This window comes from Cheilinus undulatus, linkage group 23, assembly GCF_018320785.1.
Source record: "Cheilinus undulatus linkage group 23, ASM1832078v1, whole genome shotgun sequence".
Classification (NCBI taxonomy): Eukaryota; Metazoa; Chordata; class Actinopteri; order Labriformes; family Labridae; genus Cheilinus; species Cheilinus undulatus.
Genome location: NC_054887.1, coordinates 19,791,187 through 19,817,780, shown reverse-complemented (window position 1 = coordinate 19,817,780; position 26,594 = coordinate 19,791,187). Strand labels below are relative to the sequence as shown.

General features: G+C 39.1%; 1 protein-coding gene across 2 annotated transcripts in view; it reads left to right on the top strand.

The window, feature by feature from the left end:
- waslb (WASP like actin nucleation promoting factor b) overlaps positions 1-26,594 on the top strand; it is a 36,271-nt gene extending 9,677 nt beyond the window's left edge. Inside the window, exons 2-11 of one of the 2 annotated variants that reach the window (XM_041780558.1) lie at positions 2,687-2,821; positions 3,013-3,099; positions 7,638-7,734; positions 10,038-10,061; positions 17,141-17,324; positions 19,394-19,436; positions 21,864-22,017; positions 23,093-23,628; positions 23,713-23,821; positions 25,380-26,594. In XM_041780558.1, the coding sequence (XP_041636492.1) occupies positions 2,687-2,821; positions 3,013-3,099; positions 7,638-7,734; positions 10,038-10,061; positions 17,141-17,324; positions 19,394-19,436; positions 21,864-22,017; positions 23,093-23,628; positions 23,713-23,821; positions 25,380-25,441 (1,431 nt within the window). In that variant the 3' untranslated portion in view covers positions 25,442-26,594. The remainder of the gene's footprint in view (positions 1-2,686; positions 2,822-3,012; positions 3,100-7,637; positions 7,735-10,037; positions 10,062-17,140; positions 17,325-19,393; positions 19,437-21,863; positions 22,018-23,092; positions 23,629-23,712; positions 23,822-25,379) is intronic. The other variant, XM_041780559.1, reaches the window with a different exon arrangement.

The following is a 26,594-nucleotide window of genomic DNA, read 5'->3' as shown; positions in this document are numbered from 1 at the left end:
TTGGATTTGTTGGTACTTGTCCCAATTTTTACAGTGGAATCCGATTGATTGCACACTGAACCGAACCAAAACAGTTGGTGGAAAGATAGCGCCTTGTAATGTTGTTAACTCGATTCATAACCAGAGTTTAAACCCTGCTTGTATCTGTTGATGAGAATCAATTGTATCTTTTGTGTTGAGCAAAATAAGACTTTCCTCAAATCAGACTTTTTTACTCTTATTTTCTATACAAAATTAATTGAAGGTTATCTTCCTGCAGGTGGGGAGTGAGTCTTTTCCCCAAGTGAAGGAGTTTAAGTATCTTGGGGTCTTGTTCACGAGTGAGGGAGCGTGAGATTGACAGGCAGATGGGCGCAGCATCGGCAGTACTGCAGGCATTGTGCCCAACCATTGTGTTAAAGAGGGAGCTGAATCGGAAGGCAAAGATCTCAATTTACCAGTTGATCTACCCCTCAACCGAGAAGTGTCATGCATCACATCAAACAAGAATGTAGCTTTAACTGTTGGCTTGAGGAAAAAGACACTGCCCGTAAGTCGCATGCTATCATATCCAGTGGTGGGAGTAACAGGCTCATATCCCTCACTTAAGCTGCCTCAGGACAGTTTTCTTCTTCAGTTGCTCTGATAAATGCTGATAAATGCTCCAAAACTTTTAGCAAGTCCTGTTTGTTTACAATATTAATCCAGTGTAGAAATCTGCAGTGGAATTGGCAGAATTGAAGTTAATTAGCGAACTTTATGAGCTGAAGACAGAAAATATGATGCCTTCAAGTAACCTCAGTAAATTAGACAACTGTAGTCTATATGTTATGATGTGTTCAAATGCCAACTAAAAATGGGAAAATTTAGTTTTTGATGAGAAACTTTAATGAATACAGTTGTGAATATGAAGAATGTGTTTATATTTGAGGGATATAAAATAGATGTGATGGACTGAATTATAGCTTTTTAACTTAAACACTGCTTAGCTAAGACCACTCAAGTGGTCCATCCAAATGGGATTATTATCATTTTTCTTGTAATTGTTGGTTACTTTACATTGTTGATATATTTTGTTATGAGAGCATCCTAAGATGGAAATTATTAAAATACAAGACCTATAAGGAGTGTTCATGTGATTTTACTTATTCATGGTAGTGTGAAATTGATTAATGCAAAAATAATCGTGATAATTGTTAAATCGCAATTGTTTCTCTGACAATAATCGCACCAAGAAAATCTGTAATTGTGACATCCCTAGCTAGGAGTAGAGCCAATTCCGTGCATGTCCGGGTGAAGGAGACCTCGGGGAAGACCCAGAATGCGCTGGAGGGATTACCTGTCTGGTCTGGGGATGCCTTGGGATCCCCCAGCAGGAGTTGGAAAGTGTGGCTGGGGAAAGGGATGTCTGGGTGGACTTGCTTAGCCTGTTACCCCTGCAACCCAGCCCCAGATAGGCGGATGAAGATGGATGGATGGTTCCTGCCTCTTTAGCCTCATTCTTCTCTAGTTCTTAGTTCATATGTCTCTTTTCAGTCATATTAATAAGTAGCTGGTAAGATGTGGCATTGGCGGACCATACTGGGACACAGTTTGACCCTCACATCAGTCAGTCAGTCTGTGGTTATTTCATCATGATTTTAAGCTTTCGTTCAAGCATCTAAATGTCAGGATTTGAACGGACAAAATTAAAGACAGATCTTAAAAAGTGTCAGACTAACTAGGCCAATATGCATAGCATAGCGCAGCGAACAAGTCTTCTGCGTTTCTTGCACCTCTAGTCCACAGTCAACTGTAAGTGATATTAGATAGTGGAGGCGTGTAGGAGCAACAGCAGCTCAGCCATGCAAAATCACAGAGTAGAGTCAATGACTGCTAGGGCACATGGTGCTTAGAAGTGGCCCACCCTCTGCTGATTCCATAGCTGAAGAGTTCGGAACTTCCACAGGCATTGAAGTCCCTGTAAAGTGAAATTTAAAGTTTAGGATGAACTGGAGTGGAGACTGGGAGCAAGGCCTTCTTGTCCCAACATCAGCTGGCATTTGTAGGGTTTTGAAAACATGAGCTTTATTGATAAAGATCAAGTTCACTGGGCCATTGAAGCCAACATTACTATTAACCTTAAGGGCGTTTTAACCCATGGCATGATTACTGCTTTATATATGCTATGTATGTAACATGAAGTCCATCCTGTAGGCTACTATGGAGTTTTTGATTATTTTTTGTGACACCAGCAATGACCCTGTTCCTACTTCCACTCATACTGTTCAACTCAGAGGAGGGCATGGGCCCATGCCATGTGGATACAACAGTTGTTAAAGAGTCAAGAGACATTTAGAATTGCTTTACTACTCAACTCACTGATGAGTGTCCTGTTCTCGAGCATGGTTTCATTCATAGCTCTCGTGGACCATGCTTGAGTACATGCATATCATGCTCGTGAGCAACCCCTTTTGGTTGAATCCAGAAGGGTACTCGAGTGTGGTGTGCTTGTATTCAAAAGAACTGGGTTTAGGGGTCAAGTTTGCTCAGATCCAGGCCAGATCCCTCATACGAAACCATATTAAACCATAAGTTCATTATCTTTATACATATCATATAAATCCATGTAGGGTGCAATTTTGTGGTAACAGAAAACCTTAATGTGATGTACGTGATGAAACAGAGTAATAAGTGCTACTCTCACCCTCTCTCTGTCTCTCTCCAGACGTTGTCTTCAGCAGTGGTCCAAGTGTTCACAGCAGACAGGAACTCAAGCTGGAACAAGAGATGCTGCGGTGTGGCCTGTCTGGTCAAAGACAACCCCCAACGATCCTACTTCATCAGGGTCTTTGACATCAAGGTAAGACTAAAGCAGTTATGCACATTAATGCTTCACCGTGTGGCTTGGAGATAATAGCACTCAAATCGATTAATATCCAGAGGCTCTGTCCCATTTCAGCGAAGGCAATACATATCAAAAGCTTTATTGTTCAGTTAAGATCTTCAGCATTCACCCTTTGTCCTTAAAAGGCCTGTGTTTTCTTTCAACAGGACGGTAAGATGACGTTTGAACAGGAGCTGTACAACAACTTCAGCATCTACCTCTCCAGACCTTACTTCATCACATTTGCTGGAGATGTGAGTCTCTCTACACCATTTCCCACAATTTTTTTTTCTGACCCTTGCTATTCTAGGCTAGTGCCCACATTTGGTCACAAGCAAAATTCGTGTCTGTATTATTAGTTCCTTATTCTTTTTCCATTAATGAGTTAAAATGCAGCAAAGACGAGGAATAAGACCAATGTCTGCCTCACATACAAACGAGCTGTTTACATCAGAGGCAGGCTAGGTTTGTGTAGCTTTTAACCTATACAGAGGCCTTTGCAGCTAGCCTGATATGCAACTCCTCAAAAATGTAACTGTGTTGGAACAGCACAATTTTTGACAAGCTCTGTGATTGATCCATTGGTTAGCATCAGGTGACTGACAGTTCTTGACAAATGTCCACAGATATATTATGTATACTCTAGGAATGTGGTGTTCCTAGGGATTTAACTTCTCACAAGATTAAATGCAAAATATGATATGTTTAGCTGACATGTCTAAACTCGAATACATTCTGTAAAACAACATTCTGTATATCAGTGTAACAAAGTAACAATTTGACGGTTTGAAGAATATCACAGCTACTTACAGTCTTCAATCCTTTTTGCAGGTCATGTCCACATTCCTGAGCTGAATATTGCTGCTCATTGCTTTAGTAATACTTGATAATGTAGCTATGTAGCTAATGTTGCTAAAGCTAATGAAGCTACATTAACTGTATTGATATTGTAGCTACGTAGCTAATGTTGCTAAATCTAAAGCAAATGAATCTATGTTAACTACATAGATAATGTAGGTATGTAGCTAATATAGCTAGATCTAACAAAGCCACATTAACTATGTAGATAATCTATCTACGTAGCTAATGCACTTAATCTTAAGCTAACGAAGCCATGGTAACTACGTAGATAATGTAGGTATGTAGCTAATGTAGCTAAATTTTGAGCTAACAAAGCTACATTAGCTATGTAGATAATAAAGAAACGTTGCCTATGCCACTTAAGCTAATGAAGCTATGTTAACTATGAAGATAATGTAGCTACATAGCTAATGTCGCTTAATCTAAAGCTGATGAAGCTATGGTTTGTATGTAGATAATTTAGGTATGTAGCTAATATAGCTAAATGTAGAGCTAACAAAGCTACATTAGCTATGTAGATAATAAAGCTACATAGCTTATGTCACTAAAAGTAAAGCTAACAAAGCTACAACAGCTTTGTAAACTACATCAGTAACTTAGCGACATAACTTATATAGGTAGAGCTAAAGCAAACAAAGCTATGTTAGATTATGCTAACCTGATAGACCTGGTTTAGAATTAGTTACGCAAACAGTGGCCCTCTTTAGCATTATTAGCTATAGCTAAAGCTTACATCCACATTGGCTTAATTTTTGAATAGTAACATTTACTACGTAGCTAGTGAAGCTATGTTTTAGCTGTGATGGGAGCAGGAATTGGGAATAACAGTAACTAGCATAGAAATCATACTGCTGTGTAGTGCTTAAGCAGTGTATTGCAGAGCTATGCAGCAGATCAATGCACAAGTCTGTAGCACTCATGACGGCGGAGGCTGCTATGGTTTAGATTTGACACAGAAATATAAACCAGGCTTTAAACAGTAAGGAAGAAATGAACCTGTTTTACAAGCTGTCACTTGGCCCAAACAAAGCGCTCCTGTCTGCCATATCGTAAATGCTTCATTCACACATTTATAATGTCTAACCTGAGAAAAAGTACCCCTTTCTGCTGTTAAAGACATACCAACTACACAATATGGACTAAACAGGAACAGCAAAGAAACTCATCCCTACATAATCCTTTGATCCTTGTTGGTACCAGCTGAATCATTTTTTAGACTACATAAAACACAGTTTTTTATTAAAGGTCTGATTAATAAAAATAAGTCAAAAAGAGTGGATTTATTGCAGCTAAATCGTATCTGTCCAGAATCTTTTCAAACACACTTCCTCTGTCTTCTTTATAAAATATCAGCTGCTTCAGGTATAAAGTGCCCACTATTTCTAACACACATACATCTTCCATTCCCTAAAGATGACTTTATTTGCAATGATCATTCCAAACAAAGCAGCTCTTAAATAGTACTTAAAGGCGGAGGACAGTAGGTTTTAGCTCAGGATCTGAGTGGTTTGGGTTACAAACAATTTCCAGAAGCTTCAGAGAACTGTATACAGACAGTACATGATGTACATTTTAAAGGTGTACATCAGCTCTTCCAGTGTCTACACCCATTATGATAAACTTACCGCATGTCAAAACCCAAGGTTTTGTGTCACCTTAAACCATTGCTGTGTCTAGATATATTTATTTATGGAGCAAACATCTTAGCTGGTGACTTAGACCGCAGCAGACCATGAGGTATGAAAGGACGCTGATGGTGGTGATAAGACTCAACATGGGAATATGTTATAGAAGTTTGATCATAGAAGTTACAGCTGCTCTAAAAAAAAGCTCTAAAACTTTCTGACACAAAAACACTATGCCAAGGTTTTTTAATTTCGGAACTTTACCAACTTCAGTGTAACTTGTAACACATACATATCAACCGAAGAACAAATAAGATCTTTTAGGAGGGATTAATAAAAATAAAAAATCAGGAAAAGCCTGCATGTGCACAGACTAATATTTGAGAAAAACTGAGAGGAGGGTCACAGGATGCCTTCCATAAAACAAAATACTTTCTCAAATGGTTTTGAATTTTATATTTTACCCATTGTAGTAAACAATATATGCACACGATTAGATCAATTTTGAAATAAAGCTGTAGACATAAGGTGAGATTCGTACTAAAATCAAAGTAATGTTTGTCTAAACACAACTATTCTTAAATGTGCATGGTTGTGAGGAAGTATGCTTTAACCACCTCCGGAGTCAGAGGGGGGTCCCCAGGTCTGGCATTGTTATTTTGAGGGTTGTGGGTTAAAAAGTTTGTGAACCTCTGCTCCAGCAGACGACTGAATGTTTTTGCAACTGTTCATAATTCCCTCCATTTTATCTAAAACTTCACTCCCAGTAGAAGAAAAACAGCTCCAAAACACGATGCTGCTCCTACTGTGCTTCTCTGTGGGTTTGGTGTTCTTTTGGTGATGTGCAGTTTTGTTTTTGTGTTGAACAGATTGGCAAAAAGTTCAACGTTAGTCCCTCGCACCGTAACACATATATACCAGGATCTTCTGGGGGACTTCTGCAAAATTTAGCTAGTTTTAGGTGGTGTTCTTAATAAGAAAAGGCGTCCATTTGTGAAAAAATGCACCATACTCATGGTGAAGCATGGTGAGAGCAGTATCATGCTTTGGTGCAGCTTTTTTTCAGTAGTGTTAATTTCATGGACTAAAATTATGACTAGGAATATTGTTCACTGCCTTTTTCATGAGAAAGACAAGACTTAGACCAGCTAAAAATGGATCTTTGATGACTAAAACAGTGGGGAAATGTGTCAAAACACAACATATCTGTAGCTGTTCTGCCTCTAAGCTGTAGAAAGCCGGGATCCCAGGTTTGACAGCGTGCATAGATCACGCCAACATGTTTGGGTTCCAGTTTAAGGCAAGAGAATAAATGAAAGTAAAGACTGAAATGTAACCACTTTCTGACTAAAACTGGACAAAAACATAGGACAGAAATGTGGCCTCACCACAACTGGTCCTGAAGTCCCACTGAAATTCTGTTGGCTGACCCAAAGAAGGCGACAGGAAATGCCCTCGTAATCGCACTGATTCCTAGCACTTTTGCACATAAGAGTGGGCAAATATTGCCATGTTGAAAAAGGTTACTCTATGAGACCCCCAATCAAAGGACTGAATGTTGAAATCAAAAGGTGCTTCAGTGAAGTATTAGCCCAGGGGTGTGCACATTTCTGCAACCAGAAAAGGTTCTGAAATGATATACAGTGCTTAACAAATTTATTAGACCACCACCCAAAGTCAGGTTTATGCCACAGCTGCCCTAAATTAACAGCATTGGTAATTACCAAAATCATTTTTTATGTTTCTGCAATGGTTAATACACCAATATGTAGAAGCTCTTTAACCAAAATGATATTTTTAATGCTAGAATATAATTATTATTGTTATCCATGAAATTTCAAATTTACTGATTTACAAAAAAACTGAAAAAAATTAGTAAAGCTCATTATTTTTTCTTGAGTAATATGTCAAATTCTAGTTATTTACTTGCATTCCTGAACAGAAAAAATAGTTTTAGTGGTTGACTGTTAAGCTTGATTCATATCTGACTTCTGAGAGAAGCCCAAATTTGAGTGAATTCAGTTTGAAATTCCTCATTCCTGTTCAAAATGGTAAAATGTGGAGAGCTCACTGAAGATGAAAGAGTCCACATTAAAGCACTTCATGATGCTGGATGATCTCTGAGACAAATATGACAGGTGGTCTAATAAATCTGTTAAGCACTGTATCTTGGCATTAATGTGGGTTTTTACACGGTTGTGTCAACTTTTTATAGCCAGTGCATCTTGGTTGAGTAGGTCATTGACAACAATAAATTGAATTTATTGACTTATTGGAGTGTTGCTGTTCTTTGCATGTTTTCACAGACATGCCAAGTGGGTCTCAACTTTGCCAGTGAGGAGGAGACGAAGCGTTTCCGTGCTCAAATCCAGGAGCTGATGAGCAAACGACAGAGGAAAACTGGTACCAACTCACTGCTGCTCTGAAAACTCAGCCGCTCACCTATCTTACTGAAAAAAATGACAAGTTTAGCTCATTTAAAGCTGTGTTAAAAGAAATCTCAGCTGTAGCCCTGACCCTCACATTTGGCTCCTAATGATCTGCTGGGCTTGTTGACATTATTGGATAAACTTGTCATTTTTTTCAGTGCTTGATGCAAAAAGAGATCTAAATTTCAACACATGGACATCTTTAGTTAAAGATATTGACAGTTTAGGTTTATTTGATGGTGTCATGTATTGAAATTAGATCCTTTACCTTGTGATGGTCATTAAATTATTCAACCTTCTTCTTTCTAACAGCTGCAATCTCCTTATTCTTGATAACTCATCACCTTTTTAAAGTACAAACCTGCACATCACAAACAGAGGACTCAACCATTCTGTCTTTGAATAGAAAGTCATGTAACTACAAGATGTTCCTGTTAAACATCGAAGCATGATTTTTTTTAATCAAGTTTGGTGCTATAAGAAATCTCTCAGGCAGTTGGCTGCTCAGAAGTCATATGCTGAGTGGCCCGAGGGGGGAGCTACAGATTCACTTTGAAGCAAACAAATAGTCAGCTACGAGGAGGACTCATTCATTGAGGAGCATAATAAGTCTGGTTAGTTTCTGTTTGACCATCCTCCCCTTAACCTCCTGAGACCCGAGCTTTTGTTTGGAATGCATTTTTAGTTCCTTCCACTTACTCAGGATCATTAAGACCTAATAAGTTTAAGAAAGCTCTGCCTTGCCTTTTACCAGGAATTGATTTGGACAAAAATTGATGTCCAATATCAACACAAATTCTCTAGAACTACAAAGAAACTGCCAAAATTTCAGTGAAAAATTCTTAATCATATTTTAAAAATTCCCATAAAAAGTAACCCCAAATATCTTCACGTATTCCTCAAATGTTTCAACTAAACTTTATTATAAAGCTTGAATTTCTATTAAAAACTCAATTTAAATCCTGAAAATGTTCAAAAAAAGATTCCCAAAATCCCAAAGCAAATTGGTTCCATGAAAAATGTCAGAAAATTCTCCCAAACATGCCAACAATTTCCTCTGAAAATCCCATTACATTCTAGCAATATCAAAGGATACACTGCCCCCCTATTCCTTATCAGCTTCACAGAGTAAAAAGATAAAATTCCCAATCTTTGGTGAGCATAACTTAAAAGTTGCAAAGCAAATCATTCAAAAAATCAAATAAAATTCCCCTCAAATACAAACACATTTCCCAAATGAACACAAAAATGACACACTCTCCAAGTCTTCTAAACTTTAAGATTTTCATACAAATACTCAACTATTTTACTGCAATAAAACTTACACTGAAACCATCAAAAATATACAAAATACTAAGCAAAATATACAAAAAATTCCATAAAACTTCCAAGAAATAATCCCAAAGTTATCCATGGAAATCCCTGAAATTTTCATTAAAATTCTCCCAGCGTTTCACGTAAATTACTAATACTTCAGTGGACAGTCCAGTTTTCTCAAAAATTCTAATAGTAGAAAGTATTACTGTGGTATGTTGTGGGAAAGCCAGGGTTTAATGTCTTTATATGTGCACACAGGGTCTTAGGAAGTTAAGATATGGCTTCATTCCTTAAAATACAAAATATAAAGTACATGACCTGACTGTTTTCGTTTGGCGCCAACAGTTCAACTTTAAACCTGCAAACGTAGAAGGCAATTTTAGAAACTTTTGTTTGTTCTTCATAACTTTAAATGAGCTTTAAATGTTTTGCTCAACTGCGCAGACTCATAACCTGATAATAAAACAGATTGTTTATTCAAAGCTGCACATTCCTATCAGCACTCCAGTCTTCAGCTTTCATCACCACTTGCCTGATTAAGACCGTCCTTCTTCCCTCTCTACGGGTCATTTCCTGACCCTTCAAATGGATCCTCCTTTCATCTTTTCCTCTTCAGCTCTCCTCATTTAATCTACTTTTGACCTCCAGCCTTCAAACTCAAGACATCAGTAGCAGGAAGAGTGTGTGTGTGTGTGTGTCTTCCAAAGAGTTTAGTATTTTGATTAACTAGCCTTCTGTGTCTCTCTTCCGTCTGCTAACCGAACACTTTGCTTGGCAGTTTTTTCCGAACAACTTTTCATTCCGTGCACATGCACAACACCGCCGAGCCCTCCTCTAAAAAAACCCAACAAACTCTTGTCTTAGTACATCAGACGCCCTTACTCGTATTCGCTTCTTCTCACTAACACGACACTCCACTGAGTGCAGGTTTGTAATGATTTTATTTGTCTGTGTTCACAGAGAAGAGACGCGACCCTCCAAATGGTATGTTTTCAACTGTTTCCTTTCAATAAGTTCAGAAGTACACAGAAAAACAGTCCTGAAACAGACAGGCGTGAGTCAGATGGCAGTAGCAACCATGGGTCCTTCTGCTTGTTATGTCAGCGGGGTGGAGTAACAGGATCATTCATATATTTATGTTACTTGGCAGCAAACAGAGGAACTTTTCTTTTACATTTCCTGTTCTTAAGAGGATGCCAACGCCTGCCATTTATGGAGAGCAAACTGACAAGCACAGTTGTGTCTATAATCGGCTACATAAACAGCTATCAAGAAAGAATGCGTTTAGGACAACATTCTGTTACTAGCTGTTTGATCTTTCACTCAAAAATAATGCCATGTTTTAAAAAGTGTTTGCAAAATAGCACACATGCTCTTTGGAAACATTTGTGATACAAAATGTGTTGTTCTGAGGAGTTCAGTGATTTCAAGCATGGTACTGTGATGATGCTATCTTTGCAATAGGACAGTTTAGGAAGTTTCATCCCTGCTGGATAATTCGCAGCCAGCTGTAAGTTATGAGAAAGTGGAGGCGTTTAGGAACAACAGCAACTTAGCCACAAAGCTGAAGACCGAGCAGGGCACAAAAACAGTGTGAAGGGAGCTTCATGGAATGGGTTTCCGTAGCTGAGCAGCTGAATGCAAACCTGATATCACCAAGTCCAATGCTGAGCTTCAAATGAAGTGGTGTAAAACAGGGTTTGGGCTAGGCCCCTTATCGCTAGTGATGGCCAGTCTTAATGCTTCAGCAATCCAAGACATTTTGGACAATGCTTTACTTCGAAATTTGTGGCAACAGTTTGGGAAATGCCCTTTTCTAATCCAACTATGATTGTGCCCCAGTGCACAAAGCAAGGACTATAAAGACATGGTTTGATGAGGCTGGTGTGGATTAACTTGACTGTCCTGCATGGAGCTCTGACCTCAACCCCATCAAGCACCTTTGGTTGAACTGGAACAGAGATTGCAAGCCAGGCCATCAGTGCCTGACCTCATAAATGCTCAACAGAATGATTGGGTACAAATTTCCACAGAAAATTTCCTTCAAAATCTTGTGGAAAGACTTCAAGAAGAGTGGAGGCTGTTACAGCTGCAAAAGGGAAGGGCAACTTCATATGAAAGAATTGAATATAATGTCGTTCAAGCCGTAGTTCTCTTGCACACTGAATAAGATTGTCCTCCAGGACTTTCCAATATTTCGCCGTATTCATTTACTCCCTACCTTTACAAATGCTCCAGGGCAGGCTGCCGAGAAGTATCCCCACAGAATGATGCTGCCACCACCATGCTTCACAGTGGGGATGATGTGTCTGTGGTGATGTGCAGCATCATAGTATCTTGCCTGATGGCCAAAAAGCACCATCTTGGTCTCATCAGACCAAAGACCTTTCTTCCACTTGAAGAAAGGAATCTCCCACATGCCTCTTGGCCACCTCTAGTCAAAATTTAATCAAGAGTGGCTTTCTCGTTGCCACTCTCCCATAAAGCTTTGGCTGATGAGTTGTTGTATGCAGAGTCTCTCCCATCTCAGCTGCTAAAGCTTGTAGCCCCGTCAGAGTAGTCATAGGTGTCTTAGTGGCCTCTCTCACTAGTCTCCCTCTTGCACCATCACTCAGTTTGTAAGGACTTCCTGATCTAGGCAGATTCACACATGTGCCATATTCCTTTCATTTCTTGATGATGTTTTTAACTGGACTTCAGGGGGTATTCAGTACCTTGGATTTATTTTTGTATCCATCCCCTGACTGACTTGGAGTGTTCTTTTGTCTTCATGGTGTAATGGTAGCCAGGAATACTGACTGCTGATCACTTTAAAGGGGATGATTATAGATGCACTCACTCCTCACTTCTACCTAACACATTTTTATTTAATTGACACTTAGAAGTCTGGTGAATACCTTCTAAAGGCACTGTGGATAATTTCTATCCAGCCGTCCTCTTGACAGAATAAATTTCCAATATAAATCAAAATAAAACAGATAAGCTCAATACTTAAACATATACTCTTAAATGGAATTAAACTAGCTTCCCCTTCCTGCAGACTTGGTCTGCAGAGTTTATGACCTGACCTTCATTCACTATGGTCTGATGATAAAACAGATGGGAGACATTTATGATCATGCACACATTTGTGCATCCGGGCATACAGACAAAAGCCTGCTTCTGCACAGAAGGGAACCAGTTTTGGACTGACAGGCAGCACGATTTGACCTAGCTGGCCTATTAATATATCTGTGTGTGCGTGTCTTTACTACACGAATGGCACATTTACTCAATCAGCCGATGCTCGTGTTCAGAGCAGCTTAAAGGCATACTGCCTGTAGGCGCTCTATTTGGGTTGTCAAATGCCTTTTATGGGGGTATGACGTAGTCAGAGCTGCATGGTTAATCACTTGTTTTTGACTTTGTGCAGCTGAGTTGTATTTTTTCCTTATAGCTTGTACTACCTGATGGAAAAGAGATTTTAAAACACCCTTTTCACCTGATAAAGCTGCCATGCATAACTATAATTACAAGTGTTTATCAGGGATTTGTTGCACATGGTTTCACTCTCTGAATCAGAGCATATTGTGTGTGAATTGGTTCAGCTCCAAAAGAAGTCATCCTCGTTCTCCCTGATGACTTTCTTTCCCTTCTTACCTTTCCAGCTCCCCTTTTCACCTTTTTTGTCCTCATCTGCCCCCTCTTCTCTGTTTTTCCTCTCCTCTGCTCTTCTCCACCTTCCTTGCTGTCTCTCCCGAGCTGCAGCTTCATCATGTCGTAGAGACCCCTGAGATTAACGTGGGATTATGCATGGATGGGGTTTTAATGGTTATGTAAAAACCCAGCACTAAATCCAGAATGATTTGCTGGGATTAGATCCATTTGTGTGTTTTGCGAGGAGAGGGAGTAGACGGCGGCAGCGGCGGTGGGTGGAGACATGATAACAGCAAACCAATCCGAGCTTGATAATCTCACGGTGCACCCTGCTGAGATGGAAAGGCATAAGAATAAAGAAAAACGATGGAAAATAGATGGGATATATGCAGACAGGGGCAGGGAAACTGGAATTTGGTGAAAATTTTACAAAAGAAGAAAACTTTCTGTGATGGAAGGAATTTAAGAGGAAGAGCCACTTTGGCGAGCTAAGTGTTGGCGGCTTCATGGCTCTCCTGATGGCATTGTTGGACGTCTGCCTTCACAGCTCAGACAGTTTATGAGTGGACTACAACAGATGTCTGATGAGGATAGTATTTCAGTGAATGCAGGCTGTTCCATCTAGTTAGTAACAAGTGGGCTTTTTTCTCGGATTTCCTTCTTTTGGTCGAGTTTTGGGAACTTTTTTTTGGAAAACTTTCTCTTCAGAATCCTTGAACATTCATGCACAAGACAGTAACTCAGTTGTGCTTTAAGCCTCAGGTTGAAGAGAATGTTTCCCTTTTTTTAGCATGAGAACTTCTTCAATGAAAAGAGCTTTCTTTCTAAGCTGAGAAATAAAACCTCAGATCAATCCGGCACCTACAACCCACTCAGGATCCTCCCTGGTGTCCCTGTTTTACTGTGTTGCTCATGCCAAAGCAGCTGCCACGATGATGTTCTGCACCACCTTCCTCTCCGCTCCCTCCGAGGAGCTAAACTGTGAGGTCAGCACAGGAGAAAGAGTGGGAGAACCAGTTGCAGGAGGTGGGAGTTTGGGCCCAGGGAGCTGCCTGTCGTCTTTACACTGCCTGGTTCTCCCACAGGACGAGCTCTACCCGTGTCTCTCTGACCCGACTGCTCGCCTCTCTATTTGTCCCAAAGAGCAAGCTCACACTTTGATGGGCAAAATGCTTCTGGACGTGGGTATGAGCGCCTATGGGGAGAGTGACGGCGGATGTATATGGGACAGGATGAGGAGGAGACGTAGCAGATCAGCCTCGCCTTCCCCGAGTAAAACTCGCAAAAGTCCTTATAATGACAGCGTGAAAGGTATGTGCTGCAGACAAGGCCCAGCTAAGTAATGCTTGTCAAAGCTAAAACAGAATATATCTGACCTATCCGTGCATAGTCCTGCTAAATAGACATTATTGCATTAAAAATACTAAGAAATTTTTAAAGTCCAGAGTTTTTGTGGAATTTTTGGTTGTCAAGTAGAAAGTTCAGTTACACTTAATACAAGAGACTACAGACTGAAGTGATACGATATAAAATGAGACAGGGCACAAAAAGTGCTGATTGTTGCTGTGAAAATGAACAGAAATGTATACCGTGGTTCAAAGATCTTTGGGTTGTCAAAGAAGTGCGTCCATGAGAAAGTTAGGTAGCACACAGTATGTTAGGATGGAAAAAAATTATCTATTATTGCATTTTAAATTAAGATAAATGTGTTTTTTGGTCCAGCGATCCTAGAAATTTTCCAGTTGTCCATGTTTAAATTGTGAGTTTAAGTATGAAATAATACAATGTGCTATGATGCAAAACATGTTTATTGCAGTGAAAATGGAAGAAGAAATATGTGGTCCAAATATCTTGTCACATTTGTGGTTTTTCCAATTTTGATTGTTACTTCTTAAAAGATATAATGCGGTACAATTTGATATAATATGGTACATTACCATTGACCCCCAAGTCCTACACACTGATGATGCGATACAATGCAATATGATGAGGTAAAAAAAATGTCCATTACTGCAGTTTAGGTGGAAAGCAATAGATGTTTACGGTCCAAGTGCCTTATGACCTTTTTTCATTGTCCATGTATTAAAGTTGTTAGTTTAGTTATTTTGTTATTTATGGTATGATACAGTATATCATATGATATGATAGGGTACAATGCAATACAATACTGTACAATAGGAAAAATTAAGAAATAATTTGGTATAGTACAGTACAGTAGGATATTTTAGGCTACGATATGAAATGATACATTACTGTATGGCACATTAAGATACTGTACGGTACAGTGTGATACAGTATCATACAATACTGCAGATAGGATACTGTACAGCATAACAGGATACAATACTGTTTGATACGCTGCTCTTCAATAGGATGCAGTTTGATATGATACCATACTGTATGGTACAGATTCTGTACAATAAGATACTATACAATACATTCTAATATGGTACGCTGCGATGTAAAGACAATGTGATACAGTTCGATATGATTCTGTACAGTAAGATAAGATACAATACAATCAGGTTTGATATGAAACTGTATTATACAGTACTGCTCGGTATGATGCAATTTGATGTGATGCAATCTGAGCCGGGTCTTGAGGGTGTGACCTGGCCCCGGTAAAGCAGAAGAAGATGGAAGGATGGGCTAAACAGTATGTTATGGTATGAAATTACATGGTACAGTCTGATACAACACGGTATGTTAAGATACTTCACAGTACTTTAAGGCAGAGGTTCTCAAACGTTTCAGCCTGTGACCACCAAAAGACCTGGAGACCCCCTCTGTACCTGAACATAGTTAAAGCATAGTTGAACACAGCTGTACACATTCTAGAATAGTCTTGTGCAGACTTACATTCAAAGGATTGTTCAAACATTACTTTGATTTTCAGCATAAATCTCACTAACCACCATGCTTTTTCATACGTTTAACTCATTTTAGGCATAAACTTTTATAAGAGTGGGTGAAACATACAAGTTGAAATCATACAAAATTATTCTTTACTTTGGCGAAGACATCTGGTGACCCTCTCTCAGTATCTCACGACTCCAGAGGGGGTCTCAACCCACATGTTGAGAATCACTGTAAGATACTGTAGGGTACAATACAGTACAGTGCAATACAATACAATGCTTAAGAAACAATACCATACCAAACAAGACGATATGACAAGAAATGACATAGTTTTCAACACGATACTTTTCTATACAATACAATTTAATACAATATGGTACCATATGATACAATACATGGATATGACTCACTGTCCCTTTGGGGAAATTTTGGGCTCCAAGCACCACACACACGGAGAATGGATGTGATGTGATGTGGTGTGGTACAGAGTTTGTCTATTATGACAGTTAAAATGGGTAGAAAGGCGTGTTTATGGTCCAAACATCTCAGGACTTTTTTCATTGCCATGGTGAAATTGATCGGTTGATATCTTCTTCTTTTAGTCATCCACACTGTATCAATAGAGTTTAACTTTTAAGTTTAGTTACATAATTATGATCAAGGACACCATACACTTTTAAAAAGTACAATGTGAAATGTATGTTTATGGTCCTTTAGATGTTGTGGTATTTTTAGTTGTTCATGTTTTAGTTTTGAGTTTATTAGACAGTATGATGTGGAAAGATTTGATTTGATGCAATATGGTGAGGTACTATACAGATACGGCACGATCAGGTTTGATTTAATAAACGTTTATACTAAAATTTAAAACTTCTAGAGAAGGGAAACATCCCTTGATTTCTATTGTGGCACACATGCAGCCGCCTTCACTGTAGCTCAATAAATGAAAACAATAGAAAGAAACAGCATCCACATGTAGACAGAGAAGCATATAGCAATGAAAACTACAAACACTGTATTTGGCTCAGTAATAGCAGAAACAAACATCTGTTTACAAAGCTAACTGTAAATGGCTTTGACATGCAACATCTGCAAAAGTGAATGTTTTCAGTGTTTAGTTCAGATCTGGTTTCAGTTTCAACCTGTTTTATTCATTTAGTGGGTCTGAGATTAATAAGATGATGCTCTAATCCCTTTTCACACCCACAAACTAAAAAACAACTGCCAAACTTCACCTTTAAAACTCATTTAATGGAGAATTATATAATCACAGGAAACCTGCTGGCTCTAAAAGTCCCCATACTTGGGCTTCATGTTGAACTCTGTGTCATATTTATTGTTATTTTGATTTTTATAATGTTCACTTGTGTTTTTTAAATCAGCATTAACATAATTTTGGTACTCATGTCATTTGTAGCCCATAATAAACATAAAAGGTCTCCATATTCTTTAAATCTGTGGGAAAGCCTTCGTACATGTTCTGTGACTGTTTTATAAAGCTGTCATCCTCCATGTCTTCCACCTGCTGTGTTATATAAACTTACTTTGTTGTGTCTGTCTTTTCTTAGGCCCCACGTTGCCCATGGCCACAGTCGACATCAAAAACCCAGAGATAAGCAACGTGCACCGCTACCATAACAACTCTCAGGTGAACAACATCGTGCACTCCTCCTTCCAAAAGAGGGAGAAAAAAGGCAAAGGGAAGAAGAAGAGGCTGACCAAGGCGGACATCGGTACACCCAGCAACTTCCAGTGAGTCAGCACAGGCATGAGCAAGGGAACTAAACACCTCATTATCTGTCCTTTACAATTATCAAAAAAGGCATATTTTCTGATATAATAATACTTAAAGAAACACATCTACACATGATTTTGACAGGTATGACACAAGTCTGACATTTAGGGATATTTTTTAATTTGATTTCTTTTAGTATTTTTATGTTAAATGTGTAGGAGTGCTGGAATTTTAAACATCAAAAAGACAAAATAATATCAGTACTCTCTGATACCAAAGCAATTAAAAATCCTGGGCATTTAAAACTAAAAAATTTCTTGATCCAAATCACTGAACATACCATTTCATGAGATATATGAAAAACAGGAACATATGGCATTATGTGTTAGATTTCCTCCCCATGAAAGTGGTTTTTAACTTCTATACATTTTGATACAGCATCATTGGAATGTTACAGTGTTGTATTGATTAAAAACGTAGCTTTTGTAGGCATAATTCATCAACAAAGGTGTGAGATCGGCTCACAAGATTAATGCTGATTTATGAAAGACTGCTGTTCCACCCCTGGGCTGTCACTATGCCTACTCCTCCTTTTCAAAAACATTTGTTGCATTTAAATGTGATGCCATACGTTGCTAGATATGTAGGATTCTTGTGATTTTGACCATTTCAGGATCCAGCCAACACAACAGCTATAATCCCCCCATCTGTCAGACCACCAACTGGTAAAAATATTTTTTTAGAGTCATTAAACTTACCATTTGGAGCTCCACTGTTCTCTCCTGATTTTAATATTCCATCAAAAACAGCGCTGCTACATCAGAAATTGTCTCCAAAATCCAAGGGCAGGAAAAAGGTTTAATCCAAACATCCATAAAGGCCCACAGATTGCTTCACATCTACAAATACTAGAAACTTTTTTTGATTCACTCTAGTGAACCTCCAGCAGTTTGTACAGCTTTTCACAATAAAAGCCCATGGGTCATTCCGGCTGGTTACTGTGAGCTCTCCAAAGTACGTGAGGCTGTATGCTCTCACTTTGAAAACTGGTGTTAACAGAAACTGTTATTAAAAGTTATTATTGTTTAGATTTAAAACACAAATGTCAAGTGGTCATGAGTTTACTGCATTGGGGTTTCCTATTCCACATATGGACCAACACATGTACTATACTGTGCCTATAATAAGTATTCACCCCCTTGGTTGTATTACCCTTTTATTGATTTTATAAATCAATCACAGTCAGTATCATCTGACAAAAAAAAACAAACAAAAAACTTTCTCCCTCTTTAAAGTAACTGACCTGATTCAACAGAGGTCCAGCCAGTTGCTAATAGTAGTCTGAGTAGTCCAGTCACTAGTTAATTTGTATTCCTGGCTACCATTACACCATGAAGACAAAAGAACACTCCAAGCAACTCAGAGAAAGTTATTGAAAAGTAGACGTCAGGGGATGGATACAAAAAAAATCCAGGAGTTGAGTTAAACACATCATTAAGAAATGGACGGAATATGGCACATGTGTAACTGCCTAGATCAGGAAGTCCTCACAAATGGAGTGACTGTGCGAGAAGGAGACTAGTGAGAGAGGCCACCAAGACACATATGGCTACTCTGAAGGAGGTACAAGCTTCAGCAGCAGAGATAGAAGAGGCTCTGCATACAACAACACTTGCCCAGGTTACTCGACAACTTATTATATTGCACAGGATTGTTTTATAAAATCAATCGAAAGGGTAAAACAACCAATGATTGAAAACTTTTTATGGGCACTGTATACCTCTGGTCCACTTGAACATTGCTGGTGAATTAGAGAAATGTAATAATCCAAGCATTTTTTAATTCAGTCATCTAACTCTAAAGGGTGTAATATGATAGACAAAGACAGGTTGGTCCTTGCTGTGTTTTCAGGGATGGTCAGTGGCAGCTGTCATAGTCATTATCTGTCATAGAAACATTATCATTCAGAATTTCTCAGCAATATCAACAAGCTCTTTCAGCATTCCTTCTGTTTGCATTTCTACCACTCTCTCCTCTGTTTTTGTTTTCCATGTGATCTCACGTGCTCTCGCTCTCTCTGTCACAGGCACATCGGACATGTAGGCTGGGATCCAAACACGGGCTTTGATGTAAGTGCATTAAAAGAACATTAATGTGCTCGCTTGCTTGTGTACTCGTCTCTCTGCACGTTGGAACTATGACCTCTAAATGTTCTTAAACCTCGCCCCATAGTTTATCTGTTTATCAGCCACGTAGCCCTCCTCCAGACAGATTTTTCACATTTTTAATATCAGCTCTGAAATATTAAGCCGAGCCGCGTGGCCAAGTCATCAGGAGAGTTACACAAGAAGATTTTGGAAAGGAGAAAAGAATCAACCTGCATCTGCATAATCCATGGACTCGTTCCCAAAAAGCGTCGTCAGTAATTATAGCGGAGGATGAGGATGAGATCACGCAGGTCAAAGGACTCACTCGGTCAGAAAATGACAAAGATAAAATCAGGTGTTACAGTTTCATAAGTCAGTGCTTTCAAGGACTTAAAATGATTTGAATAGAATGACGTCAGCTGAATAAATCTCCCTCGGCTCTAAAGGCTTTAAAGTGGAGGTAAAATGAGCAAAGGTTTATCTTAACGTCTTCTTAAATCGTTACATTTCAGCTCTTTTCTATCCTTACACCTTAGAATTATGATCCAACCTCAAACATGGCTGAAAAGGTTAAGCCCTCTTACAGCATGCACACGGCTCTTCAGTTCATGCTGGCTAGTAATGGGAAAATTCATGTTTATTTATTTGGCACTGTTGATAACAGCTTAAAGGATTTTTTGCAATAGATGATAAGAATCTAACTAAACTTACTGAAAACAGGAAGTTGTAACCCCATGCCACCAGAGGGCATCATTGTGCCTGATATTATTGTCCAATTTGGGCCATTTTCTGTGATCTGCTTCAGCAAATGAGAACTTAACATCACTAATACAAATGTCCATACAACGTTCATGTCATCCCTGAACCAGTCCAGTGTCAAACATGGTGATTCTGCTCTTTCAGATGTCACTTTATTTTAATCCTAACTTGAGAAAGCACAGCTCTTGATATGGCAGTCACATTATGTGTGACTGAGCTGTAAAGCTTAGAAAAACAGATTATTAACCAGTGAAACAGCACCACAGATGTGAAGATATAGAATATGTGATAATGCATGTGCAGGAGAGCGGTTAAGAGAGAAACTGTGACACCACTCTGATAAAGTATACTTAACATGTACTCTAGATTATGTTTAATCAAAGAATGAAAACATGTATAATAGAGAAGAGCTACACATGTGTGAGCTCACACAGTATTATGCTGTTTCAGAGAACATTCTTCCATTATTATTGAATAAATCAAACATGATAGATCCATTTTCAGGAAGAATTGCACTACTGTTCTGGTAAACTTCATCTGCTTTTTCTTTCTTTGCAATGGGGGATTTTTTTAATGAAAGGAAAGTGGATATAATAGAAATCAGTGGGGAGAGAGTTGGAGCCACAGGTCAGACTCGAGGACTATAGCCTTTGTGCTAGAAAAACAAAAATTTCCTCACAGTAATCACACTGTTCATATTTCGTTATCATGAAAACCATTAGTGATAACTTAAACGTCACGGTAAATGATGTCCAGATGGCAAGCTGCGTATGTTGATTTACTGAGATGAATGGGGACAAAACATCCACATGCTGACCAAAGATGTAAAACACGTCAGGAAGGAGAAGGTTTCCTGTGTCTCCTCTCTCTCGCCTGCACCTCTCACTGTGACTGTCTGTCAGAGTTCAGAGAAACAGTCAGACATGTAGGTCTAAGGAGTACTTTAGCTGTGGGTTAATTCAAAACACATCTGCATTGTGGAGCAAAATAAACCAAAATGCTGGAGCTTACCATAGACTGTCGGATTGAAGAAAGAAAACCCTAAACAAACTGAAACTGTAGTAATAGTTTGCACTCACACTCTTTAGAAGCTCCTTTCCTGCTCAAAAAGTCTGTGGAAAGTTCTCCCAAGCTTTGGAGCAGCTCCTGTTAGTTAAATTGATCCAATATTTAAATCTGCAAATCTGATAAATAGAATTTAATTTGCTCATTTAAGGAGTTGTCCAATGGTAATATTAAGATTCCTTCAAGGACAGTGAAAAAAAAATATGATTCAGCATATGAATCTTATACCTATACAAAATGAATATAGGCTAGTCCCCTTGCTGTATTTGATATATAGTTTTTTTATCAAACTTGTTGAAATAATTGATGAATCAAAAAGTAATGAATCTATACTTGTCGAAGAAAATATTGTACCTTGTTATGATGGTTTGGTCAGGCTAATGGTCTCTTTCTATGGTGAAATAATTTCTGTGGTAAAATGGATGGTATTTAAAGCAGCAGTAACATCTACAGTAACTTTTATTGATACAGTGGGGGGAACACCAGCAGCTTGATATTCTTGACACATTTTGGCCCTCAGGATAAGCTAAATATGGAACTGTTTAATAGACTCCTACCTTATCTTTCTCTGTTTTCTTCCTCCAGTTGAATAATTTGGACCCTGAGCTGAAGAACCTGTTCGACATGTGCGGCATCTCTGAGGCTCAGCTGAAGGACAAGGAGACCTCGAAGGTCATCTACGACTTCATCGAGAAGAAAGGGGGCGTAGAAGCTGTCAAAAACGAGCTACGGAGACAAGGTAAGATCGATCAGAAAATCTATTATCAGTATTTTGATTACTTGTATTATTTGTGGTACTGAAGTGGCTTCAGTGGAGAGTTTTGGCACCATTCTGTCAGGGTGGCTACTTCATAAATAAGACAATCTAACTGGTGTGGTGGTTCTGTCCCCAGGTCCGCCCAGGTGGAGCGGTAGGTTTTTTCTGATGCATGACCTGCTGTGACAGCTCATGACTGCATGTCGAGTTGGACTGCGAAATAATGAAATTAAAGTGTGCAGAACTTGCAGATTCTGAATTTAACTGTTTGCTGTTGTTTGTATTTGAGTTGAATGTTTCTCTGAGATGTTATGAGTCTAATTTAAACACTAAGATCTAAAAAATCTCTACAGGAGACTAAAAAAATATTTATTATTGTGAAAAAGGGATTAACATCTGTCTAGACAGAACATGCTGCAGTTGTCCGTCTACATGTATCCTGCCAGAACGCTGCCCCCGGTGGCTTCAAAATGCAACTGCATGGTGCACCAATGCTAGCAGGAATCAGGAAATCGAATGCATTTTTCATATGCAGTGATATCTTTGAGTGAACCTTCATGAACTTAACATGCATATTTGTCGAATTCAGTGGTTTGTTTCCTCATTAACTTCTGTCTAAGCTACACTTGTCATATCTTCCTTTTCTGGACAGTCTAATGGATCCTTTTGCAACTGTTCTGCACGTGCAATTATGCATCCATCACCATTAAAGCACTCTACTAGTTTTCATAAATCAATAAGCAAAATGAAAAAGGGTGTCTCTAAATAATAACCTTCTACTTAGAAATAAGGAAAATGGTTCAGAATCAGGTTCACAAATCAGAAACATCTCCTCTTCATCATGGTCAAAAGATTAATTATTAATAAAATTAACAAGTTTTAATAAGAAAAATAAGACTATAAAGAGAGACAGTGCTGAATCTATCTATGCACGTCTAACTATTTGTAGTGAAATGTAAGAACTCCATTAAATAAATCTGTTTCCTGAGGCTGCCGTGTGACTGATCCATGATGATGATTACAACTTCTTATATTCTGTATTTTCTAATTCTTCCAGCACCTCCTCCTCCTCCATCCAGAGGTGGCCCTCCTCCACCTCCACCACACCACAGCTCAGCCCCCCCTCCTCCTCCTCCAGCCAGGGGCCGAGGTGCCCCTCCACCTCCTCCACCCTCCAGAGCTCCCGTCTCTGCACCTCCTCCTCCTCCTCCATCCCGACCTGGCATGTCCGCTCCACCGCCTCCCCCGCCCAGCCGAGGCTCCCTTCCTCCTCCCCCTCCACCGGCCCACGCTTCGATTCCCGTGGCGCCTCCCCCTCCGCCTCCTCCCCCTTCATCCTCGATTCCATCCAGCGGCGGAGCCCCGCCTCCTCCCCCTCCTCCTCCACCACCTCCCGGCCCTCCACCTCCAGCTCCTCCGCTGTCCATGGAGGCTAACGGAGGGGATGGCGGGCAGCCCGGGAAGTCTGCGCTGCTGAGTCAGATCCGAGAGGGCACCCAGCTAAAGAAGGTGGAGCAGAGGGAGAGGCCGGTGTCCAGCACTGGCAGAGATGCACTTCTGGACCAAATCAGACAAGGAATCCAACTGAAATCTGTCAGTAGTCACACAACTTCTACATGAATCTACTCTTTTAATCTTAAATCTGTGCTTTAACTTTAACTGCTCATTTCTTTACAGAGGGATGACAACACAGACTCATCCCCTCCTACCCCGGCCCCCTCAGCAGGCATTGTTGGGGCTCTAATGGAGGTGATGCAGAAAAGGAGCAAGGCTATTCACTCCTCAGGTACTTAAAGATGAATTAACAATCACTTCCTCTATACTTCCTTTTTGATCATCAATGGGAACTTATTGGAGGAGTATTTGAAAACCTCCCCCATGTGTGCAAACACAAGCAGAACAACAAGCATCTATCAGTTTTATTTTCATGTTAAAAGGGCAAACAGAGAACCCCCAAAAACCTATAATTGCTGTAGTATTACCCTTAATGCCGTGGAAAAAAACACTTTTTAGTATTTTTGCACATACAATCGAGTATCTAACGACACAAAAAATGTGAATAAAGCCAACAGTTCCTTCTGCGTGGTACTCCTACATCTGAAAACCCCAAATCTGACAGTCTGTCTGGAATCTGTGACATCACAGTGAGTCTTTATTATAATACCTGCCCCTCACCTGGTAACTCCACCCAGAGCCATGGAAGCACACAGTTGTACCTGTGTCAGAACACCCTCAAAAAGAAAAGAACAGGGTGAGGGGGCCTGTTTTGCATTTGAAGAGACACACTAAATCAAGTCTTCTAACAAAGGCTTTTAAGAGCGTGGTTATTACCTCCTTCATCGCTACGCTTCATCTGACCAAACCACAACACTGATTTTCTTTAGACCACAGGGAACTGTGTTAAAGATGGAAAAGAGGTATGATAACCCCCCTTTAATAGTGATTGTCCAACAGTTTCAGATGCTTACCACCACCATGTAATGCTAATACTATATAACAACCAGATGCTGGGAAATACCATGGAAAATAATTTAATCATACAATTGGTTTTCCTTGACTTAAGAGAGAGATGCTTCACTACTCTGAGGAAGCGTTTGACTCTTCATCCTTAGATGATTGAAGAGTTCATTGACACCAGCTTCAGCAGCCAGACTTTCAATCATTCATTGTGTCAGATGACACTCTGTCAGCAAGAAGTAAATAAAACTGAGACTTGTTCCTCCTTTGTTTTCCAACCACCATGTGATTCCTTTTGTTTCCATTTGAAACATCTGAATGGAGGGCTAATTCTTCCCTAAAAGAAAGTTATTTAAAGTTCCCTTTCAGAATACACTTACTTTATTTAGAGAGCCCTCCCTGCTTTAACTGCTATCACATATATTTTTTTCTTTCATTTTTTCACAGTCATATGACAAGCACATTTCATTCCACTGTCTAGAAAAGGGGACAAGAGTAATGAGAGTCAAATATCTCTTTGCAATATCAATCTGCAATAACTCTGCAAAGTGCTTCCTGATAGGGACCTCAAACAGATCTGAATTCCTTTACATTATTATTAATTCTGTAAATTATCACTACCATATTTTCATTGAGCTTTACAGTGACTTTAAAAGGGCCTCACCCCCCTAGATGTTTTTCCCCTTAAATTGATTTTTAAATAAAAAATTTGGCTTTTTTAAACCCAAATTGAAAACAGATTTCTATAACCTTATGTCAGTTTGATAAAAATATTTTTTTTGTAATTTTTTTTGTCAAAAAAGTCAAATTATAGTGACCATGATTCATTTGATAAATCTAACAAATCAAGTTTTTTCACTACTCTTCATGTTTCTTCTTTTCCACAGACGAGGATGATGAAGATGACGAAGATGAGGACTTTGAGGATGATGATGAATGGGAGGACTAGCGATATTCTCTTTCTTCCCTTCCTCAGCCCCAGGATGATCATGACACTAAAATCGTTCTTGTCTTTCTAAAAAAGAAATCTTTAATTTCACAAGTATAAATGTAAATGTTCTATCAAGTTGCTGTATATTTTTGTTGCCTTTATGCTTTTTTATTAATCTGTGCAATACCTCATTTAATCTGTAAATGTTTGTCATTCTCATATCTTAGGTTGTTGTTTCTTTGTCCTCGTCATGTCTGTCTCAGTCGGCTCCATCTTCTGTCTCTTGATAGCAATATCTCACATATCTGGTGAAAACTTTGTTGGGATTTTTTCCATCTCTATGCATCTCTTTCTCCTCCCACGTCCCCAACTCTTTGACCTCCATCTGTCTCTCAGACATCGTTCCTATATCTGCTGCCTCCTATCAAACCATCGCACATTTTCTCTCCCTGTCACTCTCCAGTGTTCCTACTTCTCTGATTAACATGTGCAATTTAACATCAAGCTGTTTCTTGAAGCATAGAGTTGAATGTTTTTTCTTTTCTTTTGGTCAGTCGTCGAAGGAGAAGGCTTCCAAAATAAGGAGCCGTGAATCCTTCATCAATCATGTGTCATCGTTGTTTGTCAGGAGAAGAAAAAGAAATTGAACTATTTTCATACCCTATTGCTCTGTAGTTTATTTTTACTTATTAAATGATCTTAGTTTAGAACTCATATTTTCTTAAAACAATGAAAAAGGAAAGGCTCTTTTTGGAAACTTTAGCTTCATTTGCTGTTGACTGTAAATTTGCTCCAGAGTTTGAGTCTTGTTATATTTTTGCACAGAAAGAGAAGACTTGCTGCATGAGTACAAGACATTTTCAGGTCTGTATTATTAAGGAACATACGTACGCTTCACTAAAAGAGGATAAACACTTGGTTTCTAAGCATATTAAGCATTTTAAATGGTTAACTCATCACTACATACAGTACATACATGGAGGTATCCATCAGCTGGCTATCTGTTGTGAATTTTAGTTCTTTATTTTGTCACTCTTACACTACAGACTGTTGAAATTGTATTTTTCTTTTTCTTTCTTTTTTTACAGTAGCCAACATTAATAAATGCCTGTTTGTTGGAATCAGGTCATTGATCATGTAAAGCTTGAGGAATAAAGACATTTTAGTTTTA